Genomic DNA, 22,453 nt, shown 5'->3' on the forward strand with positions numbered 1-22,453 from the left:
TATAAGTGGCTGTTCCCTTCTGGCCTGCAATTTACTATTAATGGAGTTATTTCCAGAGTGAAGACTATGGAGGAAGTGCAGAAAATTCTATGTGCGGCTACAGTGACAGCCTTTTGGCTGGATCTGAGGGCAAGGGGGCCTAACCTTCGTTGGCAGAGAGTACAATCTGGAAGAAAGTGCTTGAGAAGAAACTCGGGAGAATCAGCTTCCTCAAGAACACAACCTGAGTTCTGTCTTTGATTCCTGCAGAGCTTGCTATACTATCGACGGCTTCTGTGAATATCGCACTGCTGATCATCAGAACTCAATACTGATGTACTGAACTTTGGTTTGGTGTCCATTGGCTGATTGTTTTACTGCAGTAGAGCTTATATAAGGGAGGAGTATTTTCAGGGAACCTATTCTAAGCGATGAGCAGCTGGGGGAGGCCTGTGTTTTTGGGTACTTGCCAGGTTCTTATGGCCTGGATTGGCCACTGTTGGAAACAGGATGCTGGGCTTGATGGACCCTTGGTCTGACCCAGTATGGCATTTTCTTATGTTCTTATGTTCTTAGGTGGGAGATATATGAGAGGGGAATGGGAGGAGGGAGGGAGGAAGATGTGAGGGGGGATTAATTGATCTCCCACAAAAGGTGACCCAGGATGGTGAGGCTGAATAAGCAGAGTTGCTTACCTGTAACAGGTGTTCTCACAGGACAGCAGGATGTTAGTCCTCACATATGGGTGACGTCAGTGGACGGAGCCCTGTTACGGAACACTTCTCTGTCAAAGTTTCTATAAAGTTTTGACTGACACTGGTACACTGAGTGCACTGAGCATGCAATTATCCCTGTAACCATAGGTGTCTCCCCTCAGTCTCGTCTTATAGCAAAAAGCACAAGCAAAACTAAAATAATAAAACTTATGTAGAGCAACTCCGCGGGGTGGCGGGTGGGTTTCGTGAGGACTGTCCTATGCGAACACCTGTTACAGGTAAGCAACTCTGCTTTCTCACAGGACAAGCAGGATGGTAGTCCTCTGAGAAAGCAGAGGATGCCCGAGAGTGCACCAAATGCACCCAAAGACTTGCAAAAGGCACAATGACGGGGCTGGAATTTGGTAAGGAGTGAATCCTGAAACCCTTAACGGGTTGCCGAAAGGATGTTGGGTGGTTAAACTGAAAAGAAGATGAGTAGATGGACTGGCCAGACATGGAAGCATGCCGGCCAGTCTTACCTAAGCAATAAAGGGCTGCGAAGGTATGGAGAGAGCTCCAGGCCGCAGCCTTCAAATATGTACAAGCGGCACCGGCCGAAGGTGAGCTATTGAGGCTGGTATGGCCCTAACAGAGTGTGGTTACACACGGTGTTGTAGTGAAATGTCTGCTTGTTGGTAGGAAAAGGAGATACAGACCGTCAATTAGGAGGAAAAGGTCTGTTTGCCCACTGGAACTCGCAGCTTGGCTTATGCCACAGAAAGAACGAGTTAGGTATAATTCCTACGGAGTGTAGTGCAGTCTAGATAGAATGCAAGTGCACTTTTACAGTCCAAGGAGTGGAAAACCCTCTTGCCCTGGTGAGAGAGAGGTGTTGGGAAAAAGTGGGCAGAGTATATTCTGAGTAAGGTGAGATGCTGTGTCTACCTTAAGAAGGATATGAAGTTGAATATGTAAGACCCCTCGGTCACGGAGGGTCGGGTGAGTATGTAACCAGGTGTGGAATTCACTGACTCTGTGGCAGAAATGATGACTACGAGGGAAAGAATTTCCCATGCCAAACTGTTAAGTGAGAGGAATGGAAAGGCCTGAACGGGGAATGTATGAGTCTTGTAAGCACTAAATATAGGCCCCATTCCGTAACCAGTGAAAATAGAGGCAGCTTAATCAGTGGATGACCCATGGTAAGCTTACTCAGAAGGGGTTAAACCGTTAATCGGGTATCCCCATCCCAAGTGGTACGCCAACTGGAACCGAGGGGTACACATGTGGAGGATGTCTGGGGAGCAGAATCCGAGGAAGTAAGAGAAAAGAGTGGTGTAGAAAAAAAGGGGGTAATACCCTTTTGTATGTGCCATGTGGTAAATCATGCCATTTTGAATGATAAGATTTATGTGTGGAAGGTTGTTGAGACGCTACGAGTACTTGAAAACATCAGTGAGTCCTTGATATGAGACTGATCTGTGAGAAGGCGAATTGGTTACTGGTGTGATAGATTGAGGAGTATGGGAAAGCATACTGGTCTCGGCCAGGACGTGGGTCTGAGAAACAGTGAACCCCGTCCCGGTGCAGCATAATAAGAGTGCTGGCTATGAGAGGCATCGAAAGAGACACATATAAGAGGCCTTTGTTGCAGCAAAGGCGTCCATGGGCACGCATTGGAGACATGTGTAGGGAGTAGAATCTGTCCACCGTATGGTTCGATTCAGACACAGAGGGCAAGGTCGGTTGGCCTCAGCGCTAGAAGATGTTTCTCGCTACATATGTAGTCCGAGACCATCCGAGAGGATGAAAACCTATATGGAGAAGGTCTGCTAGTGCGTTCAGTAAGTCTGTTAGATAAGTGGCCCGGGAATGCATGGAGTGTGCAAGGGCCAAAGGCTAGAGCTGCGCAGCTTCCTAGCAGAGCAGCTAAGAGGTTGTGCGTGCTTGTGTGTTGGAAATACCCCATTGTCACTATGCTGTCTGTCTGTATGCACAAAGGTTTGTTGCAGAGGCAGTATTTTAAGGCATAAAGGCATAACTCATGGCTCGAAGATCCAGGAAGTTGATGTGAAACTCTGCATGGAGTGGAATAGATACATATTGGGTTGAGAAGATGTTAAGTTCGAACTCTGCAATCCTGAGTAAATGCGAGCATGAGCAGAACCAGTCGAGGATTTGATTCTAGATCTGCAATATGGATCAGGGACGAAAGTGGTTGAACAGCTTAGATCCACTGATAAAGGAAAATTAGTTTCTTACCTGATAATTTTCATTCCTGTAGTACCAAGGATCAGTCCAGGACACCTGGGTTGTGACTCCGCACCAGTAGGTGGAGACAGAGCAAAACTTGTGGGCGGAGCCATATATGCCCCTGTGCCAGTCACAGCCCCTCAGTCATACGTAATGTCAAAGTAGCAATGCAACAAAACTGGCTAGAGAATTCACTTCCAACCCAAAACTTAGCACCAAACTCCTAACCGGCCTCCCCAACCGGGAGCCAAACAAGTGATCAGCAGGACTAAGAATAATGATGAGCGGGCTCTCCGTTACTGTAGCGAAGCCCTGCGGGCGGGATCCTGGACTGATCCTTGGTACTACAGGAACGAAAATTATCAGGTAAGAAACTAATTTTCCTTTCCCTGTACGTACCAGGATCAGTCCAGAACACCTGGGATGTACCAGAGCAAAACTTACCGAGGGTGGGAAGCAGGGAGGCCCGCTCGGAGTAGCCCCTCTCCAAATCCCCCGGAATCGGGAGCCCGGGCATCCAACCGGTAATGCCGGATAAAGGTATGCATCGACTTCCAGGTAGCCGCCCTGCCAATCTCTTGAGGCGATACCTGAGCTTCCTCCCAGGATGCGGCCCGGGAACGAGTCGCATGAGCCCGAAGACCCACCGGAGGCGGCTTACCCGTTATCAAGTACGCGGAGCCAATGGCTCCCTTAAGTCAATGCGCGACCGTCGGGCGGGACGCAACCGCCCCTTTCTATGGCCTCGAGAACAAAAACAAACAGATGGTCGGCTACCCGGAACGGATTAGTAACCTCCAAATAAGGAAGAAAAGACCTCCGCACGTCCAGTTTCCGCAGTTCCCTGAACTGGGGATCAGTGGACTCCCCGACCCGAAACGCGGGTAACTCCACTGACCGATTCACGTGAACAGACGACACCAGTCGGGGAAGGAAGACGGGACCGTGCGCAAGAAGACTCCGGAATCGGAAATCCGCAAGAACGGTTCCCCATAGGTCAGCGCCCGCAACTCCGAGATACGCCAAGCAAAAAACCCAATAAACCGAAACCAATAAAACCACAATAACCCTGACTAACCAACTATCAGTCCTCAGGGCACTCAGAGGCTGTGACTAGACCTGCACCACCTACTGGAGACAGAGTAAGACTGAGGGGCTGTGACTGGCACAGGGGCATATATGGCTCCGCCCACAAGTTTTGCTCTGTCTCCACCTACTGGTGCGGAGTCACAACCCAGGTGTCCTGGACTGATCCTGGTACGTACAGGGAATTGAAATTTCACTGAATCTTACTCATAGCAAATCTGAACCTATGAGTAAAGTGCATGGTGAAAAATCCCGTGGCCCAGCAATGAAAGAAATGAGGGGCTGAGGTTATGTTGTATGCATGCAGAGATATATATGGAAGTTCGTTGTGACTGTGGTATCCAGAAGTGTTCTATACAGGATTTATGGTAGTTAGCAATCCCAGGTAGTAGATTTATAGTGAGTCGTGAAGAAGATAGAGCTCCTTGCTTGGACTGACTGTTGTTATGCAGCTGTCCATGCAAGGAAAAGCATGAATGTCACTGCTAGTGATTTAATGAAATACCCAAGTTGCCGAAGCTGGAGCAACTGGCAGAGCTTGGGATTGTAATATTGTTGACTCACCATGAAGCACATAGAAAGATTAGAGGAGAGAGGCAACCTACTTACTGCGGTAAGGACGTATGGTGACGAGAGACACCATTTTACCTGTCCCTTCTGAAGAAAGTTGATATTTCTGAGGTCCAAGATGGGCGGAGACCAACTACTTTCTGTTGAAAGAAAGAATAGTGAGATTAAAACTCCTCCCCCCCTGCACTTTGTAGCATCCGGGGGACCGTACCCTGAACCTTGGTACCAAGTGGGGTGGGCGCTCTGATATCCGGCAAGTTGAGAGACCAGGAGATGTCCAACTGGCAGGGCTGATGTAATCTGGATATCATGTAATCTCCCATGGGAGCATGAGCAGTAAAAGTCTTACCTGCATTTCTGTGTGCTGTACAATAAAACGTCGAGACCTGTCGCCAGGTCTCGAGGTGGATTTGCAATTGAGGCAATGTTTGCTGGATCTTGTGTTTAGCAGATCAGCGAATGCATCTGGAATTTCGGTCCTTAATTAGGAACCAGAAGCCAGAGTATTAATCAGTACAGAGTCCCGTTGCTGACAACGGGAGGATGTCCTGATGCAATCCCAAATGATTGGTAGAGAGGTTCTCTTGGATTTGTGTCTGACATAGCTGGCAATAGCGATATGTGACACTTATACGGTTCTTGGAAGACTAGACGACCTAGAACCTTTCGAACCATATGGCCCAATTTAGAGAACAGGTCTCAATGGGATTGTCGCTGAAGCGGGATTAGAGTACTTACCATCCGTCGTGGATCGCAGGAGGACAAGCCGGTGAAGATTGATGGCTCCGTGGATTTCAGGAGTCATCGAAGGATAGCCTGAAGGACGTAAACATCAGACTCAACTCTGTAACCTGGTATGGTAGCGCAGGTACAGAGGAGACAGGCTGAGCGTGTCTGGCGCTATCACAGTAATTTGTGGAGGTTCAGAACCCCGCACTGGTATTGGTGGGGAATGCATCGGGTACAGGGAGCCATTATGACTCATGAACCCGGCCCTCTTTGCAGCGGCTCAATGTTTTGTGACGCCAGTGCAGAATTCCTCGAAACTCGGTCCGGTCATTCTGGAGCACCGAGGACTGCCAGCACTGTGTGGAACAGTGGCGGTGGCAGTAGCGATGTTGCTCGGCCCGGGCATTCTCCAGCACCGAGTAGGATAGCACCGATGTGCTGGATGGCGTCGGTGACGGACGCTCACCATGCTGGTGACAATGAGTGCCACAGTGCTCGGCCCGGTCTTTCCCCAGCGCCGAGGTGGACGCCCTCGCTGACTTGGATGGCGAATGATGACGGACTGTCAGCATACCTGCACTGCTCCTGGCACTATGTAGTGTTGTAGGCTGATACGGGGCTTTAGTTAAGAACCCAAAGCATGGAGCATTGTGTTTAGGCGAGGGCATTGCGTGTAGGTGCTATGTCAGTATTGACGGTATCAATGGCGGCATAGAGCGGCCTCGAGGGTATCGTCAAAAATATACATGAAAAAACATCGATGGCCCGGGCAGAGCAACGATAACAGTGACGGAGGCACAAATGGCATCGGTGTAGATATCGATGGAAATGATGTGGCATCGAAGAATCGAATAGACATTGATGGCATCGGGAAATTGATACCGGCATCGACAGAATGGATGGCCTCATCGATAGGAACGACAAAGACAATTTTCCAGTCTCACAAGGTCTTCCTGCAATTTATCACAATCTGCTTGTGATGTAACTACTCTGAACAATTTTGTGTCATCTGCAAATCTGATTATCTCACTTGTCGTATTTCTTTCCAGATCATTTATAAATATATTGAACAGTAAGGGTCCCAATACAGATCCCTGAGGCACTCCACTGTCCACTCCCTTCCACTGAGAAAATTGCCCATTTAATCCTACTCTCTGTTTCCTGTCTTTTAGCCAGTTTGCAATCCATGAAAGGACATCGCCACCTATCCCATGACTTTTTACTTTTCCTAGAAGCCTCTCATGAGGAACTTTGTCAAACGCCTTCTGAAAATCCAAGTATACTATATCTACCGGTTCACCTTTATCCACATGTTTATTAACTCCTTCAAAAAAGTGAAGCAGATTTGTGAGGCAAGACTTGCCCTGGGTAAAGCCATGCTGACTTTGTTCCATTAAACCATGTCTTTCTATATGTTCTGTGATTTTGATGTTTAGAACACTTTCCACTATTTTTCCTGTCGCTCAAGGGCTCTAAATAGACTTGGTGGTCAATGGCCTCGGGGACAACCAGGGTGCTTAATGGCGATCTCAGTACCTCATTGGTGGTGCTCAATATTCTTGAGAGTGGCAACGAAAGGCATCGGTGGCCAACACACTCGATGGCCTCCATGGTGGCCCCGCACCTTGATGGCATTGAGGGCGTCGATGATATCAGGGCAGCTCCGCACCGCAATGGAATTGAACCCAAGCACCTCAACAGTATCGAGAGCGGTGGCATTGAGAGCTGCTGCAGCACTGAGGCCACATACCTCAACTGTATTGAGGGTGGCCATTCACGCATCTCGATGGGATTGAGGGCATCGATGGCATCGACATCGAGGCGGAACATGGTGCTTGATGGCAGACCTGGTCCCCGACACTAGAGGTTCATGCCTCTACTCTGCCACATTAAGGCACTCGATGACTCCGGTGCATCGAGACTTCACATTCCCAGATGCCTATGGCACAGAAGGCCCTTACGGCATTAAGGGCTGTCACACACCTCGATGGCATAGAGGGCACCCTAGGACCTCGATGGAATCAGGGGTGACCATGGCACTCAATGGCAGCCCTGGTCCCCAACACGATCCTGACATTGATGCATCAAACGAACAGTGCGCTGGTCACAGATGTGAATGGGCAAACTTTACTGAGCATGGCACTGAAGGTGCGGCAGCAAACTGCTTGCCCAGACTCCTGCTCACCCTCTCTCACAAGGAGACTGCATGCCATCACTGGAAAGCAGGAGAGGAGGCTACATCATCCAGTGCTCCTCCTGCCCGTGGAGACTAGTTCCTTTGAATGTGGGAGGATGAGCTCTCCCACCCACAGGAACAGTGTGATCCTCAATCTCTGCACTGTCTGAACATCCATCGATGCCGATCGATCGGTGAAACGACATGGAACTCCTGCCCGGGTAGAAGTCAGGCAAGTCCCCAGGCTCAGCAGCCTACACTGATCACCCATGGACTGCATTCAGTCAGTCCTGCCAGCACCTGACAAAGGTACAAAAACAGACAAAGGAGAGGACACAGATACTAAACTGCCGGTGCAGTATTTCTTTTTTTATAATAAGGGATAGAAATAGGCTCTACCAAACTGCACAGCGACTAAGGCCTGCCATGCGGCTGGCAGAGGAAAGAAGAAGAAAAAAGAAAAGAAATAGAACTACCTTAAGGCAAAGGAAAGCTGTAGCTCTAGAAAAATATCACTTACAAAAACTGTGAGGAAGAGCAAAGCTGAATACCATGAAACACATGGTTCCCACGTCCATATGGTTCTACAGAAAAAAAAAGAGAGAAGAGGGATTCTGCCTAAGCAGCAGGGAGATGATTACAGCTGCACATGCTCAGTAAGGCATGTTTGAAAGTTCTAGATTCTTTAAGTTTAAAGTTGTATGCTGGGTTCCATCGATGCTGTCACCCATGTGTGAGGACTACCATCCTGCTTGTCTTACTAAAATATTAACATATTCTTCAACTTAATACTCACAATTCAATGCAAGTTATCATATCAAAACCAAGCAGGTAAGGATCCTTTTGTACAACTGAGCCTTGGTATAAGGTAATAACAAGAGGTCTCCAGCTGGGTTGCAGGTATTCACAAGGAAGGGGAGACAGCGTATGCCTGAAAAAACAAGCAATTCAGTAAAAGATTTGTGGACAATTCTGAAAACTTTAGGAAAATTGGTTCTTACCTGCTAATTTTCGTTCCTGGAATACTATAGATCAGTCCATACAAGTAGGTTTTGCAGTCTACCAGGAGATGGAGGCAGAAAATAAAAACCTTTCAGGCACTGCTACTTAACTGAGAGTGCCACCTGCAGTCCACCAGTATTGACCTGTAGCCAAGCCATGATACTTCCCAAACTCCAAGGATTTCTCCCTCTAAAGCATTCTGAGGAACAAGTTGGAACTCCCAACAAAACTGAACCCTCAATTAAGGGTAATGAAAAAAACTTTCAATTTCAAAATAGCTTAAACTATGTACAGTCTTGTTCAAATTCTGCAGCACTCATTCAAATTCTGCATCACCAGCAGCATCCAGAAACGGGAAGTCTTTCGTAATAAGAAGATGGGAGTCTGGACTGATCTGGGGTATTCCAGGAACGAAAATTAGCAGGTAAGAACCAATTTTCCTTTCCTGTTCATACCCCAGATCAGTTCAGATAAGTGGAATGTACCCAAGCCCCTCTACACTGTGTGGGAATCCGAAAGACCCATACGCAGTATACTTTCACCAAACGTGGCCTCTTCTGGGGCCCTAACAACCAAACAGTAATGTTTAATAAAAGTATGCAAAGAGGACCAAGTCGCTACACAACAAATCTCCTGAGTAGAAACCAATTGACACTCCACCCAGGAGGCTGCCTGCACCCTAGTAGAATGCGCTCGCAAACCCTCAGGGCCTGACCAACTTTTACAGATACAAGCCAAAACAACTGCCTCCTTCACCCATCTTGCAATTGTGCTCTTCACCGTTTTGCAACTCTTCTTTGGTCCACTGAATAAAACAAAACGATGGTCCGACCTCCGAAAGTCATTTATCACCTTGAAAACAGAACCTGATACACGTCCAAAAGGTGTAGCTCTCTTGCATGGGGTGAATCAGATGTCAGGGGCAGAAAGCCCGGCAATTCCACCATCTAAGATGAAAGGCCGACAAGACCTTGGGCAAAAAGGAAGACACCGCACGCAACAAGACTCCGTTGACCGAAATCCGCAGAAAAGGATCTCTACACGATAAGGCTTGTAGCTCCAAAATTCACCTAACCAAACAAATTGCCACCAGGAACACTGTCTTCAGGGTAAGGTCCTTCAAAGATGCCCTTCTTAATGGTTCAAATGGAAGTCCACACAATACTCGAAGAACCAGATTAAGATTCCAAGACGGACAAAGTCTATGGACCAGAGGATGCAAATGCTTTGCTCCTTTAAGAAAACATACTATGTCTGGATGAGACGCTAGCAGCCATCCTTGCAGCCACCCTCTGAAAAAGCCCAAGGCTGCTACTTGGAAGAGAGAATTATAGTCTAAACCCTTTGACAAGCCATCCTGCAAAAAAGCCAAGACTTGGACAACATTCACCTGCAAAGGATCAGAGTCATGAACCCCACACCAAGACTCAAACATTATCCAAATGCAGACATACGCTAAAGAAGTAGAAGATCTTCTAGCCTGAAGTAGAGTAGTAATCACCAGCTCTGAATACCCCTTCAAGCGGTATTCAGAGCCAGGCTGTGAGACAGAAGCGATCCACCTGCTCTGAAAAGATAGGCCCTTTATGCAGCAATCCTCTCAGGTGGCTTAACTGGACAGTCTACCATCAGCTAGACTAGATCTACAAACCACAGATGGCACAGCCACTCCGGCGCCACCCGGATCACTCTTCCTGGATGTTGCTCGATGCACCATAACACTCTACCTACGAGTGGCCACGGGGAAATACACACAGAAGTCTCACTGGCCACGGCTGAACCAGAACGTCGATACCTTTGGAGCCGAACTCCCTCTAGCGGCTGCTCTAGCGGCTGCTCACCATTGCACTCTTTCACGTTGCCATGAGATTGAACTGGGGCTCGTCCCACCTGCACGAATGAGGGCAAAGGCTTCTGCTGACAGTTCCCATTCTCCTGGGTCCAGCTGTTGCTTGCTGAGATAGTCCGCCTGCACACTGTCCACACCTGCCATGTGCGAAGCTGCTAGTACTGCTGGATGATGCTCTGCCCAGGCAAAGATTTCCTGAACCTCCTGAGCCACTAAATAACTCTTTGTTCTGCCCTGCCAATTTGATATAGGCCACTGTCATCACACTGTCTCTGAACACATGCATCACATGTCCCCAAATCCGAGGATTTGGGGACATGTGATGCATGTGTTCAGAGACACCGCTCTTGTTTCCAGATAGTTGATTGACCAGGATGCCTCTACTGGCAACCACTGCCCTTGGGCCGACGATCCCTGACATACCGCTCCCCAACCAGAGGCTGGCATCTGTGGTCACAACCCAGTCCAGAACCTCTAGATCCATTCCTTTCTCCAAATTGGGACACAATAGCCACTACAATAGACTGGATCTGGATTCCTCCTGGAGCAACAATGGTAGTTGAAACTCCTATGACAGTGGATTCCAGCGGGACAGGAAATACCTTCTGAAGAGGTCGCAAGTGAGCAAAGGCCCATGGCACCAATTCCTGGGTAGATGCCATGGAACCTAGCACTTGTAAATAATCCCAGATTTTGGGAACTGACAGTTCTAGCAGCTGAACCACTTGCAACTGCAACTTGACCACCCTCTCTGAGGTAAAAAAACACCTTGCCTAACTGGGTGTCAACTTGTGCTCCCAGATATTCTGGCGACTGAGACGGCTCCAGGTGGCTCTTCGCTAGGTTTATCACCCAGCCCAGGGACCTTAAGACACACCGTAACCCACTGAATGGAACAGTGACACTCTATCTCCGTCTTTGCCCAAAAGATCCAATTTTCCAGGTACGGATGCACTAGTATCCCTTCCCTTCTGAGGGTCGCTATCACCTTCACCTTCGTGAATGTTCTTGGTGTGGTTGCCAGCCCGAAGAGAAGTGCTTGAAACTGAAAATATTCTCCTAGTACCATGAAGCATAGAAACTTTTGATGGGAATGTGAAGATATGCCTCCATTAGATCCAAGGAGGCAAGAAACGCCCCCTTGCTTACCACTGCAATCACCATCTGCAACATCTCTATCCGAAAACGTGGCACCTGCAAAGCCGATTTGACCTTTCGCAGATCTAGAATGAGCTGAAAGGAACCCTCCTTCTTGGGAACTACAAAGTAAACAGAATATCTTCCTCAACCCCATTCTCCCTGGAGAACCTGGATAATGGCTTCCAAGCACTGCAGCCTTAGAAGGGTGTCCTGCACTACCACCCACTTGATGGGCGAAGCGCAACAGGGAACTACAAAGGCTTCTTTGATGGGGTGTGAAAATTCTAAGGCGTAGCCGTCCATTATCACTTCCAGAACCATCTGATCGGAAGTGATTCTGATCCACTCCTCGTAAAAACAGGACAACCTTCTTCCAACAGCTTCCAGGGAGGAGTGGACCAGCTCACCTTCACTGAACAGATTTCACACCTCCAGAACCCTGTCCAGAGCTATCTCTGGCCGGTCTATGTGTTTCTCGAAAGGACGGTTGTCTTCCTGAACCCTGCTTCTGCGTGAATCTAGAAGAACTTCTGTTGGAGCGAAATCTCATCTCCCGAAAGCAAGAGCTTGGCAGAAAGGTCTTCTTGCTCACTTTCTTATCTTCATCAGCTTCTCCAGATCCTCCCCGAACAACAACTTTCCTTTGAAGGGGAGATTGCAAAGCTGTGCTTTTGACCACACGTCCATCGACCAATAACGCAGCCAGAGGTGTGTTTGGGTAGCTACCGTGGACACCATATTCCTGGCAGATATCCAAACCATATCATACAGGGCATCCACCATACATGCCACCTGAGCCTCCAACCAAGCTTCTTGGCTGGAATCGGCAGAGATTCCCAAAGTTTTCTCTTGTACCTTCTGCACCCAGCACAAACAAGCTCTCTGCATTAGACTAGCACAGATTGCAGCTCTAAGGCCCAGCGCCAAAACCTCAGTCTCTTTATCAAGATCTCTAGCTTCCAGTCGAACATCTTTTATTGCCACCAACCCTGCCATGGGAATGGTCGTCTTCTTTGTCACCACCGACCACCACCACATCCATCTTCGGAAGCTTCCAACCTGCAAAGTGTCCTCCAGCAAGGGATACAACCTGGCCATAGCCTTGGCCACTTTCAGTCCTACCTCAGGAAAATCCCATTCCTGGTCAATCACCTTCTTCACCAAAGGGAAAGCCTTTGGCGGTCCACACAGCCCTTCCAATACTGGGTTTTCACCCTTGTTGTCTGAATCCTCCTGCATGACCTTGATTCCTAGTTCTTCCAGAACCTGGGGGATGAGAGGCCGCAACTCCTCCTTATGGAACAATCTCTCCACCCTAGGGTCATCCCCTTCCATGACAGGAACATCGTCTGCATCTGGGTCACTGCCCAATGGGACAGTAGCAGGATCCATGCTCGGATCAGTACCCGGGCCATTTCGTAGATCCTCCTAAGGAGTGTCTCCTTCCAAATCGTTCTCCTCCACTCCCATTCGTCCCAGGCTCAGCAGGCAAAGAATGCCTCCCGACCGGGGAGGCATCTCAGCTAGAGGCTTCTTAGCCAAGCTCTGGGACTTCTGGGTGGCCGACTGCTTACCCGCCACATCCTTCTTGGCGAGGTAGGCTTCATTTATTTATTTATATATTTAGACATTTTATATACCGTCTTTCTATATCAAGATCACAAGGTTTACAGAAGTAATTCATAAATAGAAATCAACATATCCTGACGGTTTACAGAGGTAGCAATCAAAAACAGAAATTAATATATACCAATGGAAATGATCCGATACAAATTAAAACCGCTTACTATAGATATGAAACATAGGGCAAATTGTATAGGAAAATAATATAACAACTATTCCATAATAATCAGAATTTAGTAAATCATGTTTCATATTGTTTGCCCTACATACTTCTAGACCCACAAGCTCTTATCTTTCTTTATATTGAAAATCCTACATTCTCTCGTTACATTTTATTCCTCATGCTTTAACTTAATGTCTCTCGTCCTTCATGATACTACAGTTCTCTTACAATCTGATGATTTTAAGTTAGGGTATATGCATTTTTGAATAGCCATATTTTTAGCTCACATTTAAATGTTTTTCTATCTAGTATCAAACATAACATCTCTGGTAACGAGTTCCAAAGTTTTGGACTGGCTGTAGAAAACACACAATCTCTTACTTGGGTTAAATGTGTACTCCGTACTGTAGGAACAGTCAGTAGTCCTTTATTTTGAGATCTTAGTGCTCACTGAGGTGTGTATAGTTGTAACGTCACACCTATCAGACAAGTATTACTAGAATGAATGATTTTGAATATTAACATTAATACTTTGTAATAGATTCAAGATTGTACTGGCAGCCAGTGCAGTGAAATCAGTTTCATGCAGTAATAACACAAAATCCGCAGAAAATCTGTTAGGCTTACTGTCCTCTTTATCCACCAAGTCCTCCCCTGGCTCCCCTGCCACATCTTTACCTTCTCCAGATTCTTGCTGTACTGGAGAAAGCGGGGAGTGGAGTCCCTGCTCTCCCTGACCATGGCAGGCCTCCTGCCACATGGAGACAAAATGGCGCCGTCTCCTTCAAGCCCTCCTAGGGCCTCCTGGATGGAGCCTGCTGAGCCCTCTGCCAAGGTCCCTTTGCCTCCAGAGGCACAGTTAGTGCATAGCAGGACAGCACTGAGGTGCGATCACCTCCCCTGCAGGCCTGACAAACTTTATCGCGCTCCACAACCCGCAGCCAAAAATAGCCCCAAGTGGGAGAAAAAAATAGAACTACGACACCACTGCTGTCCCAGCCCCAGGTACTGAATACAATTGCCGCGCACTTTCCTTCTCACCCCCGACACTGAGCCAACCACTGCTGGCAAAGAAAAAGCCTGCACAACACTTAAAAAAAAAACCAAAAAACAACACATCCACCTAGTAACCCAGATAAAGAAACAAAAGGAAGTTATACTTTTGTGCTCCTGGCTGGTACAGACGGCCAGTCAGGTGACAAGGCCTCAGGGGGAGCGAGGGAACCAGGACCCCTGGCTTTCCCTCCCCCTGGAAATCAAGGATCAAGCCTGGCTAGGGACTGCCAACCCACCCCCCCCCCTCGCCCTGTTCAACCACAGGGATGGCCCTCAAAGGAACTTAACACCTCTGGAAGCACCAGTCCTCGCTTCTTCTTTCTTTTCTTTTCCTAACTCTATACTCTTTTCTAAACTGTCCAGACTGCATGTTTGCACCTCTACCATCTGCTGGAGACAGAGAAACACTGACGGACTGCAGGTGACACTCTCAGTTACGTAGTAGTGCCTGAAAAGTTTTTATTTTCTGCCTCCATCTGCTGGTAGGGATGCAAAATCTACTTGTCTGGACTGATCTCACTTGTCTGATCTGGGGAATGAACAGGAACACTGCTTCCATGTAAGTCTGACACCTCAGAAACAGGACTATACATTATAGCATTATTAACCAGGTAGACTACAGAGAGCTACTGCTATTCCAGGGAGTGAGTAACAAGAAACTGGCCTGCTTTATGGGCTTTGCCAGCTATTTGCGACCCAGATTGCCCACTGTGAGAGACATAATACTAAGCTTAATGGACCTTGGTCTGACTCGGCATGGCACTTATGTCCTTAATGTTATCCATGAGACTGTTCATCTACACCTAAAATAACTAGAAAGGCTGGCTTAAGGGTCCAGTGGCAATGCCCTATCATACAGGAAACACGTTTCATTGCTGGGCCCAGCTCCCGCAGCTCAAGACAATCTGGAAATACTGCAGAAACATGAGGTATGTGAGAGAGACAGAATACATTCAAGCAGAGATATTTAAGGGCAAAGGGTATATTTTGAAAGGATCTGTGCTTCATAAAGAATTGTTAAATGTGATACCTGGAAGTGTGCATGGGGAGTGGGGGAAGGTAAAAAACAAAGGAAATTACTGGCAATGCTCTTGGTATCTCAGCTTCAGGAATCTCAACATGGCAGCAAGCATGCCTGGTGAAAGATCCATTTACACTGGATGTGATAGCAGTCAGCCTCTCAAAAAGTAAAATAAAGTTGACAACAGTATCAACAATGTTAGGTTCCATATTAAGAGCTACCACCCAAGAAAAAGATCTAGGCGTCATAGTGGATAACACATTGAAATCATTGGTTCAGTGTGCTGCGGCAGTCAAAAACGCAAGCAGAATGTTGGGAATTATTAGAAAGGGAATGGTGAATAAAATGGAAAATGTCATAATGCCTCTGTATCGCTCCATGGTGAGACCGCACCTTGAATACTGTGTACAATTCTGGTCGCCGCATCTCAAAAAAATATAATTGCGATGGAGAAGGTACTGAGAAGGGCGATCAAAATGATAAAGGGAATGGAACAGCTCCCCTATGAGGAAAGACTAAAGAGGTTAGGACTTTTCAGCCTGGAGAAGAGACGGCTGAGGGGGGATATAATAGAGGTGTTTAAAATCATGAGGTCTAGAACGGGTAAATGTGAATCAGTTATTTACTCTTTCAGATAATAGAAAGACTAGGGGGCACTAAATGAAGTTAGCATGTGGCACATTTAAAACTAATCGGAGAAAGTTCTTTTTCACTCAACGCACAATTGATTGGATAAGTTCTTGGAGGAGAAGTCTATTACCTGCTATTAATTAAGTTGACTTAGAAAATAGCCACTGCTATTACTAGCAACAGTAACATGGAACAGACTTAGTTCTTGGCTACTTGCCAGGTTCTTATGGCCTGGATTGGCCACTGTTGGAAACAGGATGCTGGGCTTGATGGACCTTTGGTCTGACCCAGTATGGCATGTTCTTATGTTCTTAACTGTCGTAAGGGGAATGATTTGGCTGTTGCTAAAGGATAGTATTCTGGATTGGGTACAATATAGAAAAAGCCAATGTAAACAAAAGGCCAAGACAAATTTGAAATGAGTCTCTTGACAATACTTTCATAACACATGCCAAAATAAAATTAAAATTATTAACTCAGCAAATCTCCTTTCTGTGAATGGAAATTTCATGGGATTTTAAAGTTACTAGTATTTATACCAGGAAGACTACTGTTACAAAAACTGTTTCTTTGGTAGTTTTCTGAGCATCACTTTCACAATGCACCCAACTCTCATGTGTAAAATCAGAGATCCTACATGGCTACAAAGAAAAGCTATCACATGCTTTATGAATGATAAAAATGTATTACATTTTCTCCTTCATCACATCTTCATTGATATCTATTCCTGCAAGCACCTCAATTGAACTGCAGAACTTCAGCTGCCATAGCAATGAGCATTCACCACAACCCAAGTCTGCCACCTGTAAATGAGATCAAATAAAACATCAGTCTATGTCTTGAATAAGCAAATGTTGCTTACCTGGTGTAACAGGTGTTCTCACAGGACAGCAGGATGTTAGTCCTCACAAATGGGTGACATCATCAGGATGGAGCCCTGTACGGAAAACTTTTCTGTCAAAGTTTCAACAAGCTTTGACTGACACTGGCACACTGGGTGCACTGAGCATGCCCAGCCTGCAATTATCCCTGTGAGCCACAGGCGTCTCCCTCAGTCTCGTCTTATAGCTAAAAAGCGCAAGCGAAACTAAAATAAAAGTATACAGACCCAACTCCGCGGGGTGGCGGGCGGGTTTCGTGAGGACTAACATCCTGCTGTCCTGTAAGAACACCTGTTACACCAGGTAAGCAACATTTGCTTTCTCACAGGACAAGCAGGATGGTAGTCCTCACAAATGGGTGAGTACCGAGCTGAGGATGCCCGAGAATGCACCAGATACACCGCAGACACGCGAAAGCGTAATGACGGAGGTGGAAATGGGAACGGAGGGCATCCGCAACACCATAATGGGTTCGTGGAAGGATGTTGGGTAGTGAATTGAAAAAGGTAAGAGTAGTCGGACTGGCCAAACATGGAGCATGCCGGCTAGTCAATGTAAGCAATAATAGGCTGCAAAGGTATGGAGAGGACTCCAGGCTGCAGCCTGATAAAAAAGTACAAGCAGCAGTAACCAAAGGGAAGCTGTTAAGGCTAGGACGGAAACAACAGTATGTGGATACCCACAGTGTTGTAGTGAAGTGTCTGCTTGTTGGTAGCAAAGGAAATACAGTCCACTTAGTCAGAAGGATTAGATCTGTGTGGCCACTGGAAGTCGCAGCTTGAGTCTTGCATGGAGGAAAGAGTCAAGTGGAATTTACATGGAATGCAGTGCAATGTAGATAGAATGTAAGCGCAGCATTACTGTCCAGGAATGTGGAAAACCCACTCTCTCCCTAGGGCGAGAGAGAGAGGCTAGGAAAAATTGGCAGAGTATTTCCTGAGTAAAGAGAGATGCAACATCTACCTGAAAAGGATAGAAAGATGAATGCATAGAACCACTCAGTGACGGGAGGAACGAGTCAGGTGAGTATGGAAAGAGTGCATAACTCACGGACCCTGCTGGCAGGAATGACATTAAGAGGGAAAGAAGTTCCCTTGCCAAACTGTGGAAGAGAGGAATGGAAAGGCTCAAACGTAGAATGTATGAGACTTATAAGGAAAATATATATGTTCATTCCGTGATTAGAGAAATAGAGGCGGCTTGATCAGTGGATAATCCATGGTAAGCCGACTCAGAGAGGTTTACCGTAAACGGGAACCCAACTCCCAAAACGATACACCTACTGAGAGAAAGGTTTGTAACTATGTGGAGGATGTCTGGAGAACAGAATCCGAGGGAGTAAGAAAAATGGTGGAAAAGTAAAAGGAGTAATACCTCTCTTTTTTTTTTTTTTTTTTTTTTTTTTAGCGTCAGGAGGTAAAGCCTGCCATATTAAACGGCAAGATTTATGTTTAGAAGGTTTTGTGACGCTACCAGAACCTAAGAACATCAGTAAGTCTATGATTTGGGACTGACTGGTGAGAGAATAAAAGGTTACTGATATGATGGATTGAGAAGTATGGGAAAGCATACTGATCTCAGTCAGGGAGTGGGGAAAAGAATACTGAACCCCATCCCAGTTCAACATTAGAAAAAATGCTGGCTACGAGAGGCAGCAGAAGAGATATATTGAAGAGGCCTTTGAGGGAAGAAAAGGCATCTAAGGGAACGCATAGGAAACATGTGTAGGGAGCAGAACCTGTGCATCGTATGGAATGATGCAGACGCAGAGGAAAGTTTAATTAACTCAGCGTGAAAAGATTTTCCCTGTACACATGTAATTGAGACCATTCGAGAGGATAGAACCGACGTGGAGAAGGTCTGATAGAGCGTTCATTAAATCTCTTAGATATGTGGCCCAAGGAGGCATGAAGTGAACAAGGGCCAAGGTAGAGCTGCGCAGCTGTCTAGCAGAACAGCTAAGAGGTAATGCGTGCTTATGAGTTGGAAAGCACATTGTCCCTATGCTGTCTGTCTGTATGCACAAAGAATTGTTGCAAAAGCAGTATTGGAAGGCATAAGGGCATAACTCATGGGTGCAACGTCCAGGACGTTTATGAGAAACTATGCTGGAGTGCAATAGACGCATAATGGGTTGAAAGCTTTCAGGAGAAACTTTATAACCCTAAGGAATTGCGAGCATGAGTCGAAGGAGACTAGGTCCTAGTTCGAACTGGGATAAGAATCAGGGACGAAAGCAATGAAACCACTTAGGTCCATTGAGTATAGAATGTCACTGAATATAACCCATAGCAGTTTTGAATTATGAGAAAAATGCATAGTGGGAAGAAACCCCATAGCCCAACCATGAAAAGTTGAAGGGCTGAGGTTATGGAAAATATGCACAGGGACATATACGAATGTATCAGAATGTCTGTGCGCATGCTGGACAAGAGGGTCTTAAGACTGTGGTGTCCAGAAGTGTTACAGAAGGGATTTATGGCAGTGACAGTAATCCCAGTTAGTAAATGTATAGTGAGTCCTGAAAAAAGTGAGAGCTCCTTGCATGTACTGAAAGTGGTTAGCAGTAGTCTATGCAAGGAAAGTGAATGATGTTACACTCCGCAGAGAAAACAGCATTCACCATGATGCAAGAGACAGTTCACTTACCGAAGCTGGTGCCAACGGCAGAGCTTGGGGTTGTAATGTTGACTCATCATAAAGCACATAGAAACATTAAAATAATGTACTTACTGCAATATGGAGTGATGGTAACCAAAGATACCATTGTACCTGTGACTTCTAAAGAAAGTTGGAGTTTCTTAGGTCCAGGATGTGCGGAGAGTAACTATTTTCTGTTAAAAGAAAAAATAGTGCAATTAAAACTCCCCAACCCCCCTCCCTTCTCCCCTCTGCACTTCGTAGCGCCTGGGGGAGTGTACCGGGACTTTGGTACAAGGTGGGGTGGCCGCTCTGATATCTGACCAGATGGGAGACCAGGAGGTGTCCCAATGGAGGATATCATGTAGGCTCCCGCAGGAGTGTGAGCGGTAAGTGGTACCCGCATTTCTGTATGCTGTACAAGGAGACACTGAGACCTGTGGCCAGGCTTCAAGGTGGACTTGTACATGGGGCAATGGTTGCTGAATCTCATGTTTAGCAGATCAGCCAATGCAGCTGGAACTTTGGTTGGGAGGGAACCAAGAGTCAGAGCATTGGTCGGCACAGGGACTTGTTACTGACAAGAGAAGAAGCCCTGCTGCAATCCCAAGAAGATAGAGGGGTTCTCCTGGTATTGTGGCTAACATAGCTAACATAGCGATATGTGACACTAATACAGCTCCTAAGGCACATGACCCAGAACTTTTCGAACCACGGTCCAAATGGGAGAACACAACTCTATGGGAATGCCGCCGAAGCGGGTACTTACCATCCGACGTGGATCGCCGCAAGACGAGCCGGTGAAGACTGTTGACTCCGTCGGTCTCTGGAGTCCTCGAGGGTAAGGCCGGGGACGTAAACGTCCATCTCACACTGAAACCCGGTATGGTGGCACAGGTACAGAGGAGACAGGCCAGGCGTGATTGGCGCTTAGACTGCTAAGTGTAACAGATGGCCACAGTCCCACACCTCTTGACGGTGGGGCACGCCAGGAACAGGGGAGCCCTAACGGAACTCGTGTTCCCTTCCCTCGTCGCAGCGGCTCGATGTGTCGTGACGCCAATGCAGAAGCCGTCGGACCTGGATCCGGAAGTTCTGGATCACCAAGGACTGCCAAAACTGTAGGAACAGTGCTGATGGCAGTGGTGATGTTGCTCTGCCCGAGCGTTGTCCAGCCTGGAGAAGGATGGCACCGACGTGCTGGATGGCGTCAGCGGCGGACGATCACGATGTCGGCGATGATGGGTGCCACGGTGCTCGGCCCGGTCTTTCCCCAGCGCCGAGATGGAAGCCCTCGTCGTCCTGGAAGGCGATCGATGACGAACTGTCCGCACGCCTGCTCTGCTCCTGACACAATGGAGTGTCTTAAGCTAATACGGGGCTTAAAAAAGAACCCAAAGCGTGGAGCAATGTGAGGAGGCGAGGGTATTATGTGGCGGTGCTATGTCGGTATTGACGATATTGAAGGCAACCTAAGGGGCTTCGAGGATATCATCAAAATGGGTATGAAATCGTCGATGACTGGCCAGGAAAATGATGACAGTGACGGGCACTGACAGCACTGGTATAGGTATCTTTGAAACGATGTGGAATCGAATAATCGAAAAACATTGCCGTTATTGAAAAAGATACCGGCATCGACTGAGTCGAAGTCGAATCGATAGGGCGTCAAGGACACCGAAGGAAAACGTAGGTGTCGAGGGCATCGATGCATGGAGGCGGGCATTTATGCCTTTTGTGGCATGGCCACGGGCATCAACTATAGGGCCACAGACGTTGACGGTATCGATTTGGACAGACTCAGATTTCTAAGTGTACATGGTATCGGTGCCCCAGACATGTGTGTCGGTGGCATCGATATGGGCACGTATGGAATCGATGGCATGGATCTCCCAGTCGATGAATTCCATCCCGGCATCAACGCCAGTCCTGGAATCGACATGGGCATCGATGCCAGCCATAAGGCTGGCAGTGGCATCGACGCCCATCCGCGGAATCGAGCCGGCATGGATACCCATCGATGGGACCCACCTGGGCATCGAATTTCACCGATGGGAGCAGCCTGGCATCGACTGCCCTCGATGGATGCATTCTAACATAGATGCCCATGGATGAAACACCTGGGCATCGGTGTCCATCGATGCAAAAGGACCTGGCACCGATGCCATCGACGGACGGCCATCCGGCACCAATGCCATCGACGGACAAGCCATCCGGCACCGATGTCCATCGATGGGGACCATCCGGCACCGATGTCCACCGATGGGGACCATCCGGCATCGATGCCCACCGACGAATCGATGTGGCACCGATGCCCACCGATGGAAAAGGGCTGGACATCGGTGGGGAGGATGGGGCATCGATGGCATCCCCAAAAGGGGGGGTGGCATCGATGAAGTGACCCTGGGATCGTTAAAAAGTGTCTCGGGCAGCGGTGGCGGCGACCCGAGTATGCATGGCAGTGACTAACAGCGTGTGCGTCAATGGCATGCATCCGGGTAGGGACGGCACTGAGGAAGCCCAAGGAAAAAAACAGTGCGTAGGAGGAAAAAAGCCTGGTAGCACTGAAAAGCAAAAAAAAACATGGATAAAGGCATCAGGGCACCGTGGGGGGAGGGGCGCTGATGACATATAAAAGCCCAGGGCGGTTTAGGAGGGTCCCGGTGTAGCGATAGGGTATCGACTGCGTGAGGGTACCAGGGAACGAAGGACTTGAAGCTACAGAGGTCCTAAAGTTAAGGAAAAAATCCCTACCCCACTAGCATAAGCAAGCAGAGTGTCACAGAGATACTCGCAAGCTGTTTAAAGCTAACTGAAAAATGGGGGAAGGGAAGGCTTCAGTCAGTTAACAGCCTTAAGATAGTGACAGGAACCGACCGAAAAATAAGAATTAGTACTCACCGAGCGTCGTAAAAACGTACGCGGAGGGAGACCTGTGCAGGGAAAAGTGTTTTTTG

General features: G+C 47.5%; 1 protein-coding gene across 5 annotated transcripts in view; it reads right to left on the bottom strand.

The window, feature by feature from the left end:
- Window positions 1–22,453, bottom strand: part of HENMT1 (HEN methyltransferase 1) — a 117,777-nt gene that overhangs the window by 32,332 nt on the left and 62,992 nt on the right. For 4 of the 5 annotated variants that reach the window (XM_029617592.1, XM_029617596.1, XM_029617593.1 and 1 more), the window contains 2 exons: window positions 16,666–16,778; window positions 8,288–8,422 (listed from right to left, as the gene is read on the bottom strand). In XM_029617592.1, the coding sequence (XP_029473452.1) occupies window positions 8,288–8,422; window positions 16,666–16,778 (248 nt within the window). The remainder of the gene's footprint in view (window positions 1–8,287; window positions 8,423–16,665; window positions 16,779–22,453) is intronic. The other variant, XM_029617594.1, reaches the window with a different exon arrangement.

The sequence above is a fragment of the Rhinatrema bivittatum genome, chromosome 10, assembly GCF_901001135.1.
Source record: "Rhinatrema bivittatum chromosome 10, aRhiBiv1.1, whole genome shotgun sequence".
NCBI classification, from domain to species: domain Eukaryota; kingdom Metazoa; phylum Chordata; class Amphibia; order Gymnophiona; family Rhinatrematidae; genus Rhinatrema; species Rhinatrema bivittatum.